Below are 18,763 nucleotides of genomic sequence, written 5' to 3'. Positions count from 1 at the left end.
GCAGGGCGCCTGAGCAGTTCGTACCTAATCATAGGGCCGTAGTATGTATGTGCGTAAAGAATCTTTTATGTTACATTTATTTAACCGGGTTTTCGGGAGAGTAGGCCTTTTTCGAGCATAGGCCTTATTTGTATCAAGTACCTTACATATTATATAGGTAAGTAGAAAATTGACAAAATATTATATCTACTTAAGTAGGGATCGAATTAAGAACCTCCTCCTTTTTTAAATTGGTGAAAAATAATATAAGTAATATGTCTATTGTTGCTTCTTCCAACAAAACATTTCTTACACTAAACAAGTAAATAAGCACTAAGCAATTGTATCAGTAGATTTTCATTTGACGGCTTTACAGTGTAGGGAGAGAAGCAATAAGGGCAAACAATCAGTTTGTTTATTTAGAGCCTTCAAGAAACAATCTGTCGCCCCCGGGGATGCAATAAGTGTAATCCGCGAGGCGAGGTACACGGATCTACGGAACTATAGAAACGTTCAACACGCTCTGTGATAAGTATTTTTCTTTTCTTTTTAGGGTTACGTACCCGTATGGTGCTAACGGGATCATAAGCCTCCGCCACAGAGTATGGAATATCTACTCATGTGCCTCCGCTGTCCACCCGTGTCCTTCTGTCTGTCAGCGGGCTCTATCTCGCGAACTGTAATAGGTAGAGTTCAAATTTTCACAAAATGTGTAATTTCTATTGCTACAGCAACTGATAATAAAAATTTCAAAATGACCGCTGGTGGTAAGTGATGATGCAGTCTAAGATGGTAGCGGGCTAACTTGGAAAGGGTAGTACGACAGTTTTTACTAAACTAATATTCCATATCGGTTTCTATTTTCTACACAGCATCGTACCGAAACGCTAAAACGCTTGGCGGTATGGCTTCGTCGGTAGGGTGGTAACTAGCCACGGTCGTAGCCTCCCACCAGACCAGACAGACCAGATATCTAAAAGAACCGCAAGTGCCCACCAAAAGTACAAAGGAGTATGCGACGAATTTTTCGGTACTGAAAAAAACTTGTGACGTCAGCGCTAAGAGTTGGCCGTATCGGACGCATCGAAGAAGTGCTGATGACGTCAAGAGTGGTCGACGTCATATCACCCATCACCTTTGACAAAATAAAGTACAAAATCACTCTTCGGTAAAGCCATTACTTGACAAGGCTATGTCTATGTCACAGTGATAAAACACTTTATTTACCGAATGGATGTAGGTTATTGAACTACGACAATCTTAGCGGATTAAGAATATTTCAAGATTCATCTAGGCGGCTTTTATGTTATTTTGCCTTTGATATCGGCTAAATATCGTCTTTCTATAAACTTGTTCTATTATTAGGTAAAAATGATGATTATGAGGGTTCAATCCCGACCACAAGCAGGCATCTTTAACTTTTCTTGGAGCTATGTGCGTTTTAAGCAATTAAATATCACTTGTTTTAACGGTGAAGGAAAACATGTATCGTGAGGAAACCTACATGTCTGAGAGTTCTCCACAATATTCTCAAAGGTGTGTGAAGTCTACCGATCCGCACTTGGTCAGCGCGGTAGATCATGGCCAAAGTATAAGAAAGAAGGGTCTTTCTTATACTGGGAGGAGATCTGTGCTCAATAGTGGCCTGGCGATGGGTTGATCATGATGATGATGATGACGTTCTACCTCACAACGACGAATTTATCTACAATTGAAAAATCTTGAAACTGATTAAATACTAAATTGTAATATTTTTCAGATGTCTATTCTAGCAACTCTATGTATGTGTTGGGCGGCCAGGGCGGGCGGCCGTGACAGAAGGCGGCGTATACGCCTCAGTCCCTTCCGCTTTCCAACTCGCGACAGTCCGACGGCCGACAACCAACCTAACAACTACTCTCGTTAAAACAACTATGTACAGAAACAAATTAAACTGTAAAACTGAGAATTTTGTACTATATACGCGTAGTAAACTTTCTTAGAACGATGAAAATAGGCAATATTATTGTAGTGTATTAAATTTAAATTAAATTAAAATTGTGAGCTGCTAAAAACTTTGATTTGATAATGGCTGATAAGTTGAATGAGTACCAGGGGGTAACGGGGAGGTTGCACTCCACTAGGGATAAGTGCAAGGAGCGATGGTCGCAATGGAAGGAGGAACACCCTCATGGAGTGAGAGAGGCTGTAAAAGAAGCCTTATTCGCTATACCCACATCTGATAAGCCTCCTGATCGAGTGACGCACGAGGGTGAATATAGCGATCTGTTCAGGTAAGACTGAAAAGTGATACAGGTAGCTGTAGTATTTGTTTTGTTAGCATTTTCATTTAAAAACTAAATGATACCCAAAAAACTTCACCTACGTGGCTTTAGTTTTTCAATAATCCAGTGGGAACTCTTTAATATTCCGGGTTAAAAGTAGCTTATATGTCATTCTCCAGATCTGTAACTGAAAAAATCACGTTGCTCCGTTGTGACGTGACCGAAGGACAAACCTGCAAACGAACACACTTTCGCATTTATAATATAAGTAATGAAGTAGTGATATTATAACTAGACAGCCCCGCTCGCTTCGCTCGGGAATTTCTGAAAAACTTTCATGTAGAGCGGTTCTCCATTTTAGGGAAAATTTACACAATTTTCAAATTTGTGGGCGCAGTGGTTTGGAGCTCATTGAGTAAATTTGATTTACCAGGATAAAAAGTGTTCCGTTTCCAGGGTGCAAACTAACTTTGTGCCAAATTTCATCAGAATTTGATTGAGCCATAAAACGGTGACAATATACACACTTTTGCATTATAATAATAGTGTGGATTACAAAAACCTATGTATTTTATGAACCACTGAGTTACATATTTTAAACATATTTTTTTCTGATTTAAAACAGAAGAAAAAGTAGACTCGAGCTCATGCGAATATCGGCAGCAGTTATGGGGATAGAGTTCTCCTACGCCGGAGAGACAGCGTTTGTGTCCCCAACTCTTCTCCAAATCGGAGTCCCTCATCAACAAATGACCCTGGTATGGGCGTTGTCACCGCTGATAGGATTCTTCATGACTCCATTCTTGGGGTCACTGAGTGATCAGTGCCAGTCTAAATATGGGAGACGGCGTCCGTTTATTGTTTTGATGTCCATTGGAGTATTTTTAGGTAAGTAGTTTAAGAGCTGTGGACAAAAGTAACGGCTCAACTCATGTAAGGTGTCATTGGTATACATGCAGTGGTGTGGAAGTCATATTAAAGTCATTTAAAGTCATAAAAGCATTGCTACCCTAGTTGTAATAATCCAGTGCTTATTTTTCATCATAATATCACAGTAAATAAATTATTTTAGTTAGGTACAGTACCAAATTTACTTAAATGCCTACCCTACACTCAAACAATGTGCACGCCACTGGGTTATTGAACTGAAAACCTTAAATATTGTGTGGGTTGTGCTGTTCGGTACCCTTTGATTAGAGGTAGGTAGGTACCACGACGTTATTTTAATTCTAAAAAATACTAAGCGGTGATAATCTTCTGTAGAATATCTATAAAAAGCTTTTTATAAAAAGTATGATAAGATTCCGTATAGGTATTATAAATATTTTGACAGTAGACCGTTGCGATTTTGATGGCAGGTGCTAGATACCTACCTACCTAGACTTAGGTACCATATAAGTAATGAACTGATTCCCAGCTCTGTGTACTTACGAACAAGATTCTGACATACCCATCTGCACTAGCCACAGGTATACATATTATAAACGTAAGTTGCTTAATATTTGTTTCTAATTTCTATACGTTCTAGACTTTATTTTGTTTGCAAAACAATTTTTTTTTGCGTTCAACTGCCTTTGAATACCTAATAGGTAAGTAATTTATGAAAGCAATATTGACTTTCATAATATTAAGTATGTTTTTCAGGCCTAATTCTAGTTCCGAATGGAGAAGACATAGGTTACGCGTTTGGTGACGAAAGCCCTGTGAATAGGACGGTGGCCCCATCGTCACTAGGTCCACGTAGTTCCGCCCTTGAGGTCCAGAGTAACAACCACCACCCTTGGGGAGTCCTGTTCACGGTTCTAGGGACTGTTCTTTTGGACTTCGATGCTGATGCTTGCCAAAGTCCCGCAAGAGCATATTTACTGGATGTTACAGTTCCAGGTAAGTTTTCTTTGCAGATTCAGATTTGACTACTTAATTACGAGTAGGTACTGTACCCTAATAGTCTATCAAATTGTGTGATTATTGCTCATATTATATACCAGTTTATTCTCGCGACTTCGTCCGCGTGGACTACACAAATTTCAAACCCCTATTTCACCACCTTAGGGCTTGAATTTTCAAAAATCCTTTCTTAACAGATGCCTGCGTCATAATAGCTATCTGCATGCCAAATTTCAGCCCGATCCGGCCAGTAGTTTCAGATAGATCAGTCAGTCAGTCACCCTTTCCTTTTATATATATTTAGATTTTACCTAACCATCACAATCTGTCCGATTACGGCTTTATCAAAATACCTACTTCAAAACAACAAAATGACTGAAATCCATAATATTATAATTGCGAAAGCTGTTTGTTACTTTTTCATAACCCATCTAATTAACCGATTTTGATGAGATTTGGTATATACACGGACATGACTATTTTTTATTCCGCAAAATCAAAGAATTGCCACGGGATTTTTAAAAACCTAAATCCACGCGAACGAAGTCGTGGCCATCATCTAGTTATAAATAAAGTCATTAAAGAAATTCACAGTTTCAGGTTACGTACTTTGAAGCCTTAGAACAAACTTTTAGTAGGTAATTACGGTTTGGTGACCTAGTAATTAAGTAAGTAGGTAATAGGAAAATTTGATCAGCCAATTTAAAATTTATTGTGTTGTTTTGTTTTATACTGTGTATCCCTAGAGCCCGAAACATACAACCCACGAGTCATAATAATTATGGTACTTGGCTTTCCCACTGGAAAGCGTGCCGTGTGGCTGTCCTCATAACTATGGTACATTGAGACTTGAGAGTTCCAGATGTTCCTTTCAACGCTTTTCGTACCAAACCACCGTCCGTCTTTAATTGGGAAAACTTTTCCTTTCCCGATTTCGGTTCAAAGTTGGCAGTTTTCAAATTGGTAAAAGAATGTTTTCCTTTTTGAAAAGAAGAAGGAAAATATAAAAGAAATTTCGTCGCCGCGTAGCTCCTTGTATTACAAATCAGTGAAATGACACACGCAAACATGCACTCTCACTGAAGTCCTGTCCTGAAGTGCTGTTGCCAACGCCTTTTACAGTGGAATCTGGACCAAAATAGTGGAGTACTTTCGACTGTATTAAGATTTCAGTCCGCCCTCGTAACATTATACCTACTCTCTTTATTGAGATACTATGATGACACTTTAAGGCCAGTTATATTTGACCCCGACAGCTTTCAGACTGTGTAAACCGCTGATTTTATGATAACCTAGGTACTCATGTTATTTGTATTATAACTCCTTGACTTGATGCTCTAATTGGTGAATATAACTATCAGTCACTCCATTTTGATATATACCTATGTTATATTAGTTTGCCTTGTGATGACGATAATCGTGACATTAAGTTTATTAATATATCTCTTATTTACTTAAGCAAAACAAAAACATGCTTAAAAATCTAACAGAAAGAGACTACCAGTGAATTACATTTTCACCCGATGCTGTCAGTGGTTAAAACTGAGCTAGAAACCTTCCTAACATTAAGTGTGCCGTCTCACAAAGTATAGTAATTATTAGTAACTTCTCAGACTGGACTCGATCTTTGATCCAGCAGTCAAGAGAAAGACAAGAAAGTCAAGAAGATACGTACAAGTACAAAGTGATTTGCCTCCTCGTTTCTAATTTGAGCTTTGAATGCAGGTTTTGCAGGGTGGACGGACGACATCAGGAATCGAATCGCAGGAAGAATACAAGCGGCGCAAGACCGTGGCGTGTGGAAGTCCCTGCAAGAGACCTATGTCCATGGGTTATTGTTGTGCCGGTTTCCCAGCGATATAAGAGATTTTCTCATGATGTTTTCCTTCGCCGTTAAATCAAGTGATATAATTAATTGCTCAAAGCGCACATAACTCCGAAAAGTTTGGTGTAGACCGTATTTTGGTGATAATTATCGTGTTTAAATCTTTTTAAACATCCAAATAACGCGTTCTTCACCTACTTTGTGAGTTAGATGTTTGATTTTAATTAAATATTTGTGTGAGGAAACGTCAGAACATGTGACTGTTAGCTATTTCGTTGTTACAATATTGTGTGGCCAAGAGCACGCCTTGTTATCAGCACTCATCGTGATTGATTTTATCTTAAAAATATGTTTATTTTGGCATTTCCAGAATAGAGTGGATTTTTTACCATAGCAATAGCATATTTTCAAAAAACAAAACAGACTTACCACTTTGAACATAAACTCATCATCATCATCATCATCATCATGATCAACCTGTGCGATCAACCCATTACCGGCCCAGAGAACGGGTCTCCCAGAGTGAGAAGAGGGCTTAGGGTATAGTCTGCCAGCTGGCCGAATGCGGATTGGTAGACTTCACACAACTTTGATAACATTATGGGGAACTCTCAGGCATGCAGGGTTACTCACGATGTTTTCCTTCACCGTTAAAGTAAGTGATATTTAATTACTTAAACGCACATAACTCCGAAAAGTTAGAGGTGCGTGCCCGGGATCGAACCCCTTACCGCCGATTAGAAGGCGGGAGTCCTAACCACTAGACTATCACACGACACTATCTGAATGCGATATAACATAGGTACTTAACAATAAAAGCTCGAATTGAGCCCTTTTCTAAACTCCGTTAAAAATTATTATTTCCATAAGAAAATTATAATGGATTATGCAACAGTAAAATAGGTAACTGCTTCATACTAACTAGGAAAAGGACTACAACAATTTTCTAAACCTATGGCATTTCTTATCCGCCTTTTATTGAAACAGTTATTTTTAATTTAATGAAACGGAATCAGCAAGTGTCCGACTGATTAGAGAGCAAACATTTTCATATCTATTTACATTCTGTCTAAAATTTCAGTGGCAGTTTTTTTATTACAGTGTAAATATTTTAACAGATAAAGATATTTAATTTAGGATTGAAAACGATCTTCAAGTTTCTCAATTTATTTAGGTCATGATATTCGCAAGTAAATTACTTTTAGACCGCGCCTTTATTACCTACCCTCTATTCTTAGTTTGGATAAACAAGAAATAAAGTTACGTATTGGCTGGAAACTAATTAGGCACAGCCGCCAAAAACGTAAACAAGATAATATAGAACGCTATGCAAAACTTTAAGGCGTAGTATTTTATCTTATGAGACACCTACAGTCACCTACTCAACTGACGCGGATCATGATAATTAATTGCTTGGATTTTGTTTTATTTTGCAGAGGACCATGCGAAAGGTCTAAGTACATTTACAGTTATGGCTGGGCTTGGAGGATTCATGGGTTATGCACTTGGAGGTATTAACTGGGATGAAACTTCGTTAGGTAAGCAAGGCACTGTTAGCTTTTCCTACACTTTGACAGACTATTTGTTGTTTCGTGACTGCATGACTTGTATGCTACAATTTGTTAATTCAGAAATCATATAACTCTTTGATATATGCTACACAATTATACTTAGATGCTTCTGGCAATGCTTAAAACAGATTATTTTTCTTTATTTGAGGGTGAATAAGGTTCATAAGTAACATTAAAAAAATTCTTGTAACAACCATAATTACCCACCTAAATATGATCTCCCATGGTTCCACCAACCTCTCGGTTATGTGGGCCGAATCGTGGGAGCCCCTCCCCTTAGTGTTTGGTATTGACCTGATATGAATATGATCAGTTTGGAAATACTTAAATTTAACATCTTTTCCTTTAGTGACCACACATTTAATTAACTTTTACAGGTGAATTATTTGGCGGTCACGTCAGAGCGGTATTTTTTCTGATCACCATAATTTTTATCGTATGTGTATCAGCTACTGTAACAAGTTTCAAAGAAATCCCGTTGAATGAGCTCAACGACAATGAAGACTACAAGAAGTTGAACGATAAAGATCAAATTGAAGACAATTTCAATCAGGAAGAGAATGTAGAAAGTAATGGATTAAAGAAAGAAACCATTTCATACGGTTCATTGAATCAACCAGATATAACTGTAGAGAGTGACATAAATGTAAGTCTAATTTTACCCTCGGGAGGATAATTTCACGATAAATAAATACAAACTGTAATAGGTAGGTATTTTGTTTTATGCCACAGTATTGCTCCTGGTTTTTTTTATTAAATGCCAGAACGGTAATAAATAATGTTTGCTGGTGCTTTGCCAAAGGTTTGCTGGCACTAAACGTTAAAAAAATCTTATACCAAAATGTTCTTAACTTATGAAGATGTTACAAGTATTGCAACGGATCCAGCGCGGAAATGCAGCCAGTATCCTTGGCACCATTCCACGCGGGCATGATTTCTATGGTAATTAGATAAGGTTAACATTAAGTTTTATTGTATTATTTTCAATAAAAAAAGAGATTAAAAAAGTATTACAGTTACATAATATTTAATGTCTTCAAATAGGTTCAAAAAGTGGTGTTCACAAGTTTATAGATTATACGAATTAGACGTTTTAGGTTATGTAACTTATGACTTATGATGTTTATAGATTTATAACACTTTCTATTTTAATTTCAGGGTACCGATGGAATAACGTTAAAGGTGCCAGAAGGTCACGGAGAGCCTCTTTCTCTCCAGCATTACCTCAAGTCGATTGTGATGATGCCCAAGTCTCTTCGCGTAGTTTGCCTCACCAACCTTTTCTGCTGGATGGCCCATGTCTGCTACTCACTTTATTTTACTGATTTTGTCGGTGAATCTGTTTTTGGAGGAAACCCTGCTGTGAGTATAATTATTTTAATTTTATATTATTTAAAACGGGAAAATAATAAAATTCCAATGTGGTTTTTTAAATTATTTTATTTTGATATTTCCAAGACTCCTTTTCATCTCGTTTTGGTTTATCAAGCTGTATATTAGTACCCTCAGTACCTACCCATATTATAAATGTGAAAGTGTGTTTATTGGTTTGTTGGTTTGTTCTTCAATCACGGTGCAACAGAGCAACGGATCAACGTGATTTTTGCATGGGTATAGTTAAAGACCTGAGTGTGACATAGGCTACTTTTTATCCCGGGAAATCAAAGAGTTTCCACCGAATTTTTAAAGATCGAAATCCACGCGTACGAAGTCGCGGGCATCAGCTAGTATTATTATATTTTTTTCCTAGTTGCGACTTCAATATAGACGAATTTGTGAATCATAAAATGAGTGTCAGCTTTTTAGTAAGATAAGTTTCATTCAGTAATGTGATTCAGTCAGTAAACATAGATAAATTGTATTAGCTAGAAAACGGATTAGCGCCACGCAAATGGCTTCATATGATGTTGTCGTTTAGATTAACGTTATAAAACTGACTCATCAACTAAAAGTAGGCTAACGTTTAGTTAACTTACTTATTAATTACCTGCAAAGTACATGATATCCGCGAATTTGTCCGCGTGGATTTAAGTATCCCGTAGGAACTCTTTGATCTTCCGGGATAAAATGAAGCCTGAATTAAAACATAGGTTTTAATTCAGGGTTTCTGTCTAATCCTTTCCAGCCAAAACTTTCATATCTATCTATACAAATAAAAATAAAAGTTGCATGTATCAAAGACCATTTCATGAGAACGGCTCGACCGATTTGGCTGATTTTTTATTGTGTTCGTATTTTCGATTTTTTAATAAGTCAGTTGTATGAAAGATTTTTTTTCGGAAACCAAAATTAGTAAATTTCACCCATAGGAAGCCGACGTGGGTCGCTAGTTTATAATATTAGCAAGATTACATCCTACTTCTAATTTTTGCAATTATATTTAGGTACACGTTCTGATTTATGGTTTTCTATTATGCCAATGAAGATAATCCATAATAAACATGCAATTCCATAATATTTCTGCAAGAAGTAAAAATGTAAAATTTTGGTCAAGTGGGGTAAAAATTAGAGGCTATTCCTAATTTATTTTCCGATTACCCACAAATTACAGTAAAAGCCTGTCGAGAACCTAATATCATTTACATTAAATTGAAAAATTGCTCTCAATTTATTTCAGGCACCGGTGGGAAGCGAAAGTCGTGCAAATTATGAAGCCGGAGTCCGTTTCGGATGCTGGGGGATGGCGATGTACTCATTATCTTGTGCTTGCTACTCGACTATTATAGAGAAGCTTATAAAAAGGCTAGGGTATGATATTGTTATTGCTACTACTAATATTTAATTTTTATAAAACTAGCTAAGTAAGGCCACGCATCGCTGTGGCTCAGCTTGACATTAATTATAATTATTATTTTATTTGATGACCTCCCTGGCGCAGTGGTAAGCGCTGTGGTCTTATTAGTGGGAGGTCCCGGGTTCGATTCCTGGCAGGGATTTGGAATTTTATAATTCCAAAAATTCTGGTCTGGTTTGGTGGACGGCTTCGGCCGTGGCTAGTTACCACCCTACCAGCAAAGCCGTGCTGCCAAGAGATTTAGCGTTCCGGTACAATGCCGTGTAGAATCCAGGGGAGCATGGGTTTATTAAAAACTGCCATACGCCTTCCAGGTCAGCCCGCTTCCATCTTAGACTGCATCGTCACTTACCACCAAATGAGATTGCGGTCAAGGGCTAACTAGTATCTAAATAAAATAAAAATCCGTTCCCGTGGGAACTTCGGGTTATAAAGTATAACAGATAAAACACTTGTCATGCCATCAATTACTTTCATGATTTGCGAACACAAAATACGCTGAAGCTGAATTTTATAATATTTAGGTGTGATAGATGATCTTAACTACTGACGTAAGAGGTACCCAAGCACAAATCTATATCACGGAACACTTTTAAACCATCGTCTTTAACTACCAATGAAGTAAGTAATCTTTATTGATAGCGACCTTTAAAAATATGATATATCTAGGTACCCACTTAAAATAAAAATCAACAAAAAAAAGTTGCTAACCAATAACCCAATCCAATTTATTTTGTCTGAAAAATTTAAGCGTGGGTGGGAGTGATTTAGAATATCAAAAGTTTTTCATTCAGACATGAAATTTTTTTGTAAAAAATAATTCTTCCTCCAAGAAAAAGGTGTAATATTTTCCTTATATTCACACTAGCTTATGCTCGCGACTTCGTCCGCGTGGACTACACATATTTCAAACCCCTATTTCACCCCCTTAGAAGTTGAATTTTAAAAATCCCTTTCTTAGCGGATGCCTATTGCCTACGTCATAATACTTTCTGCATAGCAAATTTCAGCCCGACCCGTCCAGTAGTTTGAGCTGTACGTTGATAGATCAGTCAGTCAGTCAGTCAGTCAGTCAGTCACCTTTTCCTTTTATATATTTAGAAGATTATAAGCTCATCACATTTATTTCTATCGGAATGTTTTAAATTATTTATTCATGACCTCTTGGTACGATTTTCCGTTTCGCAACCATAATGTCCCAATTTAGGATGGTACCTATAACTTAGGAATATTTTTTCAGTTATCACGGTCCATGACATACAGCTTCCTGGTAGACAGACAGACATACGGACCGACAGCGGATGCTAAGGTACAGGCCCATCTTTCCCACTGGGCACTCTGGGCACGTGCCCAGGGCCCACGATAGATATTTATATAGGGCCCACTAGTCCCTGTCAGATCACCAAACTATAACCGACCGACCGATATATTATTACCGAAAAACATATTTAATTCGTAAAATCAAAGGTCAAAAGGCCTACTCAAACAGAGGACCTAGATAGTTAACTATAGTCAAGACCGACTTATATTCGATCCTTCTTGTTTACCCCGACCCACTACTCTGTCATGGTCATAGGGGCCCAATTATTCTTATGTGCCCAGGGTACGGAACCCTAAAAAACACAAAATTTATAGGTTTTTGTCTACTGTACCAGCCAGTTGTGTGCATCGTACAGTCAAAGCAAACCACTTTAAACGGAACTGTTGACTCGAAGCACACATACCGAGGGTGCTCATATTACTTACCCTTCAACTTGACTGTAGCTGTACTTCCTTATAACAAGATCAGACGGCCCTTGACTTTCAGCCAGCACTTGGTAGGTTTCCAGATTTAAATGCACCTTCAGAAGTTAATGCTTGGCAGCACTTGAAACTTATCAGCAACTATACTTAAGTAGTTCCGGGGAAACTCGACAGATTACGAAGCCGTATTGCGTTTAGTGCACGCGTAAGTCTTTTGTAAAGAAAAAATCTTCGATCTCTGTGATTACTAGGAAAAACTATAATAATACAAACCATAAATTTTGCTGGTGTGGTTTCGAATTTATCTAAGTATCGGATGCAGCGATTTGAGTATCGACAAGTTTTGTAATAAGTGCTTCAAAAGTGGTCTGAAAAATAAAGTAATTTTGCTTCAATCAATCAATCAGCCTGTTTGCGTCCACGGCTGGACATAGGCCTTCCCAAGAGCACGCCGCCACACACGATCCTCCGCCTGCCTCATCCACCCACTTCCCGCTATCTTCTTAAGGTCGTCAGTCCAGCGGGTTGGAGGTCGTCCCACACTGCGCTTGCTGATACGCGGTCTCCACTCCAGAACACGTCTGCCCCATCTTTGCTTATTGCAATGCAATCGCCACATTTTATTTGTTAAAGTTGCTACGTACCATGGTTATCGATGGGCTATCAAATATCAATGGTTATTATCATACCAGTGTAGTTTTCAGCATACAGAAAACTCGCTCGCTAAAACCAGCTTAATATCTCAATAAATTATACAGTCTGCAAACCAAAGTCAGCCTTTTCTTTCAGTCAGTTTAGAGAAAAAAATCAATATTATTCCTTTACAATGCACTACTTTACATTTTCTTTGAAAACTTTAAAGGAAGGCATATAACTAGTTTCGTTGAATTTTCTTTTGATAAAATGAACAGCACAAATTTTAATAGGTTCTCTAACTTATTTTTTGTTGAATTTGAAGATATTTATGGGAAAACACTGTACCTACGTATTCTGTGTCTCATTCCAGAGCAAAGAAGGTGTATGTTGGCGGTCTATGCACGTACAGCTGTGGGATGATGATGCTGTGCCTGCTGCGAGCTCGTGCCGCCGTCATCCTGTTCAGCTGGACTGCGGGTATCATGTACTCCACACTCTTCACCATGCCTTATCTCCTGGTCGCGCACTATCATGCTACTGGCATGGTAAGTCCTTTCTCTCTTTCTCTGCGTAGTATTCCTCATTACTGAGAGTTGTAACCCCTTATTATAATCTTATAATGATAGGAGTCTTAGGATAACAACGTACGGAGGAAACGAAAAGGCTAAATTCAGATCCCCAAAGTCGGTCACCCATCCGACTTGAGTCAACTGTATAAGTTGTGTAACTATGCCACACATCCCTCAGTTATAGTTAATGCATACATGATATTATATAAGAGCGTAGCCTAGGCCCTAGTCCTATATCAATCGATTGCGCTGGTTGGTAGGACAACGTTGTCCCAAGTCCGTAACTATAGTACGCGACAAGTCAAGATGGTAATCGGGGTACGCACGTCACTCGCGCTATCTCGCACCGGACTAGCGCCGAGGTTGTGCGGGTGTGCGGAGCATCCTCAACCCGATTGGCATCTCGACCCGTCGCGCACTATAGATGGTTAACCAATTAATAATTGATAGTTGAAGGTTGGTCTTTTCGCTCCCTCCGAGCCTCGAAGAGCAGTCTTGGTTATTATACCTAACCATACCTAACTAACATCTGATAAGCGTCGACATCGCACTCTTATCAAAGTTAGCGTAGTCAAGTGATATACGGAAAAATCTGGGAACCCCTCGCATTATTAGGTATTTAAAGAAAAACCTTACCACAATGACTATCTCTATGATCTCTATGATCTAATGACTACAATTTTGTAGATTACCTAATACTTATGCCGCAATACTTCGTCCGCATGGACTATACAAATTTCAAACCCCTGTTTTACCCCCTTAGGAATTGAATTTTCAAAAATCCTTTCTTAGCGGATGTCTACGTCTTAATAGCTATCTGCATGCCAAATTTTAACCCGATCCGGCCAGTAGTTTGAGCTGTGCGTTGATAGATCAGTCAGTCAGTCACCTTTTCCTTTTGTATATTTAGACTAGCTTATGCTCGCGACTTCGTCCGCGTGGACTACACAAATTTCAAACCCCAATTTCACCCCCTTAGGGGTTGAATTTTCAAAAATCCTTTCTTAGCGGATGTCTACGTCTTAATAGCTATCTGCATGCCAAATTTTAACCCGATCCGTCCAGTAGTTTGAGCTGTGCGTTGATAGATCAGTCAGTCAGTCACCTTTTCCTTTTGTATATTTAGACTAGCTTATGCTCGCGACTGCGTCCGCGTGGACTACACAAATTTCAAACCCCAATTTCACCCCCTTAGGGGTTGAATTTTCAAACATCCTTTCTTAGCGGATGCCTACGTCATAATAGCCATCTGCATGCCTAATTTCAGCCCGATCCGTCCAGTAGTTTGAGCTGTGCGTTGATAGATCAGTTAGTCAGTCAGTCATTCAGTCAGTCAGTCAGTCAGTCAGTCAGTCAGTCACCTTTTCCTTTTATATATTTAAGATTAGCTTTTGCCCGTAATCCGCGTAACATAATTTACTTATAGTATAGCACTCGGTGATAATGTAGTTATCAATTCAGTGAATATTACAGAATCGAATCCTTAAGTAGCTCCAGAGATTTACTCCTTACATCTAAACTTCCGAACTTTAGGTAGGGCCTATAGTTTTAAGTTAGTGTAAGCTGTGAAATTTTAAACTACGATAATTTATGAAATGGGTTTTCGAACCTCGATTATCTAAAAATAACATACCTACCCAATTTACCAATATCTATTCAGATAGCTTCTATACAAAGTTCGAAATTTTACACAAATTGTTTAGGTTTTCGTAACTTTGGAGATTCAGCTAACTTCACGAGAGAATTTCAATAAGGTTTTCTTGTAGATAGAAAAGTTTTATTTTCTTTTTACTGCCTACTTATTGCTTACAAAATAATTAAAATGATATCTAAGTAAATAAAAATTGCCAAAAATGAAAACCTAGTACTAAGTATATGAAATACCAGTGGTCTTTTAGGGTTCCGTACCTCAAAAGGAAAACGGAACCCTTATAGGATCACTTTGTTGTCTGTCTGTCAGTCTGTCAAGAAACCTAAAGGGTACTTCCCGTTGACCTAGAATCATAAAATTTGGCAGGTAGGTAGGTCTTATAGCAGACATTCGGGGAAAAATCTGAAAACCGTGAATTTGTGGTCACATCACACAAAAAAAATTAATTGTGGTCATGAACTAATAATTAGTATTTTCAATTATCAAAGTAAGATAATCTATATCAAGTGGGGTATCATATGAAAGGGCATTTACCTATGCATTCTAAAACAGATTTTATTTACTTATTTTTATGCACCCATAGTTTTTGAATTATCGTGAAAAATGACGAAAAACTACGACTGTAGTACGAAACTCTCGGTGCGCGAGCCTGACTCGCACTTGGCCGGCTTTTTTCATGGGTAATACTATAATCCCCTATCTATATCCTGTAGGTACATTTATAAAATTCATCGTCCGAAAATGTTTATTCGACCATTACAAAAGGGATAATACACATCATAAAATGAAATCCGCATTGTTGAAGCTTGATAAGTTACCTTTTGATGTAGGGTCTTTTGAATCATAAATAAGATGTTCGAGTTTATCCGGTAATTCGAATTACTTACTCGTGTAAGTTATTACCTCCATCCTCAATCATACGGACTTATCTGAACATGCGGTGAGCTGGGAACGAGAGGTTTAAAATCATCATCATGATCAACTCATCGCCGGCCCGCTACTGAGTACATCTCCTCTCAGAATGAGACGGTTTTGGGCACAATCCACCACGCTGGTCAAGTGTTGTGGAGAACTCTCAGGCATGCATGACGTTTCCTTCACCGTTATAGCATGTGATATTTTATTGCGGTACTTACATCCGAAAAGTTAGAGGTGCGTGGCTGGTCGCACCCCGGACCCCGACTATAGTAAGCCTATTTAAGTCTTAACCACTAGGCTATTACTGTTTTACCTCCGTCCGTCCGTCTGTTTATCCGTCTGTCAGCGGACTGAATGTCAAGTCGTAATAAGTAGAAAGTTGGAATTCAGAATGTGTTTTTCTATTGCCGCTGTAACAACAAATAATACTTCCTACCTCTTCCATTTGATCGGATCCAAAGGCGGGCTATTCGACTTGTGGACGATCCCAAACTAACCGGCTGGTTCGAAAGCCTGGAGACGTAAGCTCTCTATGCGTATTCTAAGTATTCGCCTTTATAATGGGGAGTACTCTGAAGAGCTTTTTGATCTCATTCCACCCTCCATTCTTACACCCGCATCGCGCGCCACCGTAAGCAATTTCACCCTCACCATCTGGGCGTCTGGTGCTATTCGACCGTCCGTTGTACCAGACCCTTCTTTCCACGCACATACAAACTGTGGAATCAACTCCCATCGGCGGTGATCCCACTAGATTACAACATGGGTTTAATCAGGGGCGGACCAACAAATTCCTGAAAGGCCGGCAACGCATTGGCAGTGCCTCTAGTGCTGCAAATGTTCATGGGCGGCGGTAATCACTTAATTTCAGATGACCCGCCTGCTTGTTTGCTCGCTATCTCTATTAAAGAAAATAAAAAAACGGCATGTAAATTTAAAAAAATTAGCCCGCATCTTAGACTGCATCATCACTTACCACCGTGGGATTGCGGTCTAAGGGATAATTTGTATCTGAATAAATAAATAAATCATGGCACGGAGCCCTTCGTGGGCGAGTCCGCTGCACTTGACCTATATTTTTTTCTTTCACAGTGGGATAGTGAAGGCGGTGGCAGCGAGCAGGAGCGCGGCATCGGCACCGATGTAGCGGTGGTCAGCAGCTGTGTGTTCGTGGCGCAACTCTGCGTCTCCGTGATCATGGGCTTCGCGGTGAAGCTCACCGGCTCCACAGCGGCAGTCGTCGCCGTCGCGGCCACGCTAGCTGGCGCCGCTGCCTTCACGGCAACTAAGATTACCTATCTCGATCTGTAAAGAGCACCAAATCTCTCACAGTGGGATAGTCAAGGTGATGGTCAGCAGCTGTGTGTTCGTGGTGCAACTCTTCGTCTCTGTGATCATGGGCTTCGCGGTGAAGCTCACCGGCTCCACAGCGGCAGTCGTCGCCGTCGCGGCCACGCTGGCAGGTGCCGCTGCCTTCACGGCCACTATAAGACCACTAATTATGTCGATCTGTAAATAGCACCAAACCTTCCACAGTACTTAGGGCGAGTACTTAAACTTGTTGAATTCCGAATACTAATGTAAATATTTATAAAAGTTTATAATATTATATTCTTAACTTGTAAGCACAAGTATTTTTGCTTAGATTGATAAAATACCTACTTACATTTAGATAGTCTTAGCACTAGTAGAGTTTGTAAGTTATAGAGAAAGAAGTTAGTTTTACGAAAGAATTTAATTAATAAAAAAATAGATACATAAGTAAAAGTTATTGTGCAAAAAAAGTGTATGTGCCGATGTCAAATATTTACGATAAAAATAGCTCGACGATTTAAGCTTGCGACTTTTTTTAATTTCAGCCATAAACCGCTGTGTTATGGAAGCAATACTTAGATAGAAGAAATCCTTCCATGTCTTGTCAACGACACCGCTGCATTGGACGAACAAACGGGGCCGTTGTCGTTTACTTTATAAACAACTAGATGATGCCCGCGACTCCGTCCGCGTGGATTTAGGTTTTTTGAAATCCCGTGGGAACTCTTCAACTTTCCGGGATAAAAAGTAGCCTATGTCCTTCCCCGGGATATAAGCTAACTCTGTACCAAATTTTATCAAAATCGGTTGAACGGTCGGGCCGTGAAAAGCTAGCAGACAGACAGACAGACACACTTTCGCATTTATAATATTAGTATGGATTATTTTTGGTAACGACACCACCGCCGACTACAATAAAATTATTGTTTTTACCTGACTAGTCGGCGCGGTGGTGTCATTACCTAAACATAATAATTATTGACCAGTGCGTGTCGACCAGTTTTGACGACTCCCCAGTGGTGTCGTCCAGTGATGCCATTGACAAAACGAGGATTCAAATTATGCCTGAATTTGTTTTTTTAAAGCAATGATATACCTATCTCTACTGAGAATTAAACTAATAATGTGCATAAAGTATTGACAGTAGGTAAGTAAAGAAATATTAGTAATTACAGACCATAGTAAAGAATGTTTTTCGTAGTTATGAGAAGAATGTAAAATAGTTTTTAATTATTATTGTTGATCTCAAAAATTTACTCGTAGGTACCTACTAATGTGATGCAATATTGTACTTAAATATAAATGTTAAAATTATGTCCAAGTAGTTATAAATGTAAAAAAGTAAATATGGTAAGTAATAAAGAAAATTACATCTTGATTGGTTGGTGCCTCAAAATGGTTAACGCTCACTGAGATTTTCGCCTCTATCATTTGTATGGAATTAAGTAACAGAGAGAGCGGTGATAGCCCAGTGGTTAGGACGTCCGCCTTTTTCAGGAAGTCGGAGGTTCGATCCCGGGCACGCACCACTAACTTTTCAGAATTAGGTGCGTTTTTAAAACAATTAAATATCACTTGCTTTAATGATGAAGGAAAACATCGTGAGGAAACC

At 38.8% G+C, this 18,763-nt stretch overlaps 1 protein-coding gene across 1 annotated transcript; it reads left to right on the top strand.

The window, feature by feature from the left end:
- The first annotated feature begins 1,656 nt into the window (after window positions 1-1,656).
- Window positions 1,657-18,529, top strand: lovit (loss of visual transmission). The gene is made up of 9 exons (XM_034973868.2): window positions 1,657-2,252; window positions 2,869-3,131; window positions 3,888-4,127; window positions 7,392-7,493; window positions 7,904-8,172; window positions 8,685-8,888; window positions 10,144-10,274; window positions 13,070-13,244; window positions 16,930-18,529. The coding sequence occupies exons 1-9, from the start codon at window positions 2,047-2,049 to the stop codon at window positions 17,146-17,148; spliced, it is 1,809 nt and encodes a 602-aa protein (XP_034829759.1). The 5' UTR covers window positions 1,657-2,046; the 3' UTR covers window positions 17,149-18,529.
- The last annotated feature ends 234 nt before the right edge of the window (window positions 18,530-18,763 follow it).

The sequence above is a fragment of the Maniola hyperantus genome, chromosome 12 (genome assembly GCF_902806685.2).
Source record: "Maniola hyperantus chromosome 12, iAphHyp1.2, whole genome shotgun sequence".
In the NCBI taxonomy this organism is placed as follows: Eukaryota; Metazoa; Arthropoda; class Insecta; order Lepidoptera; family Nymphalidae; genus Maniola; species Maniola hyperantus.
This window is presented reverse-complemented; position numbering and strand designations above follow the sequence as displayed.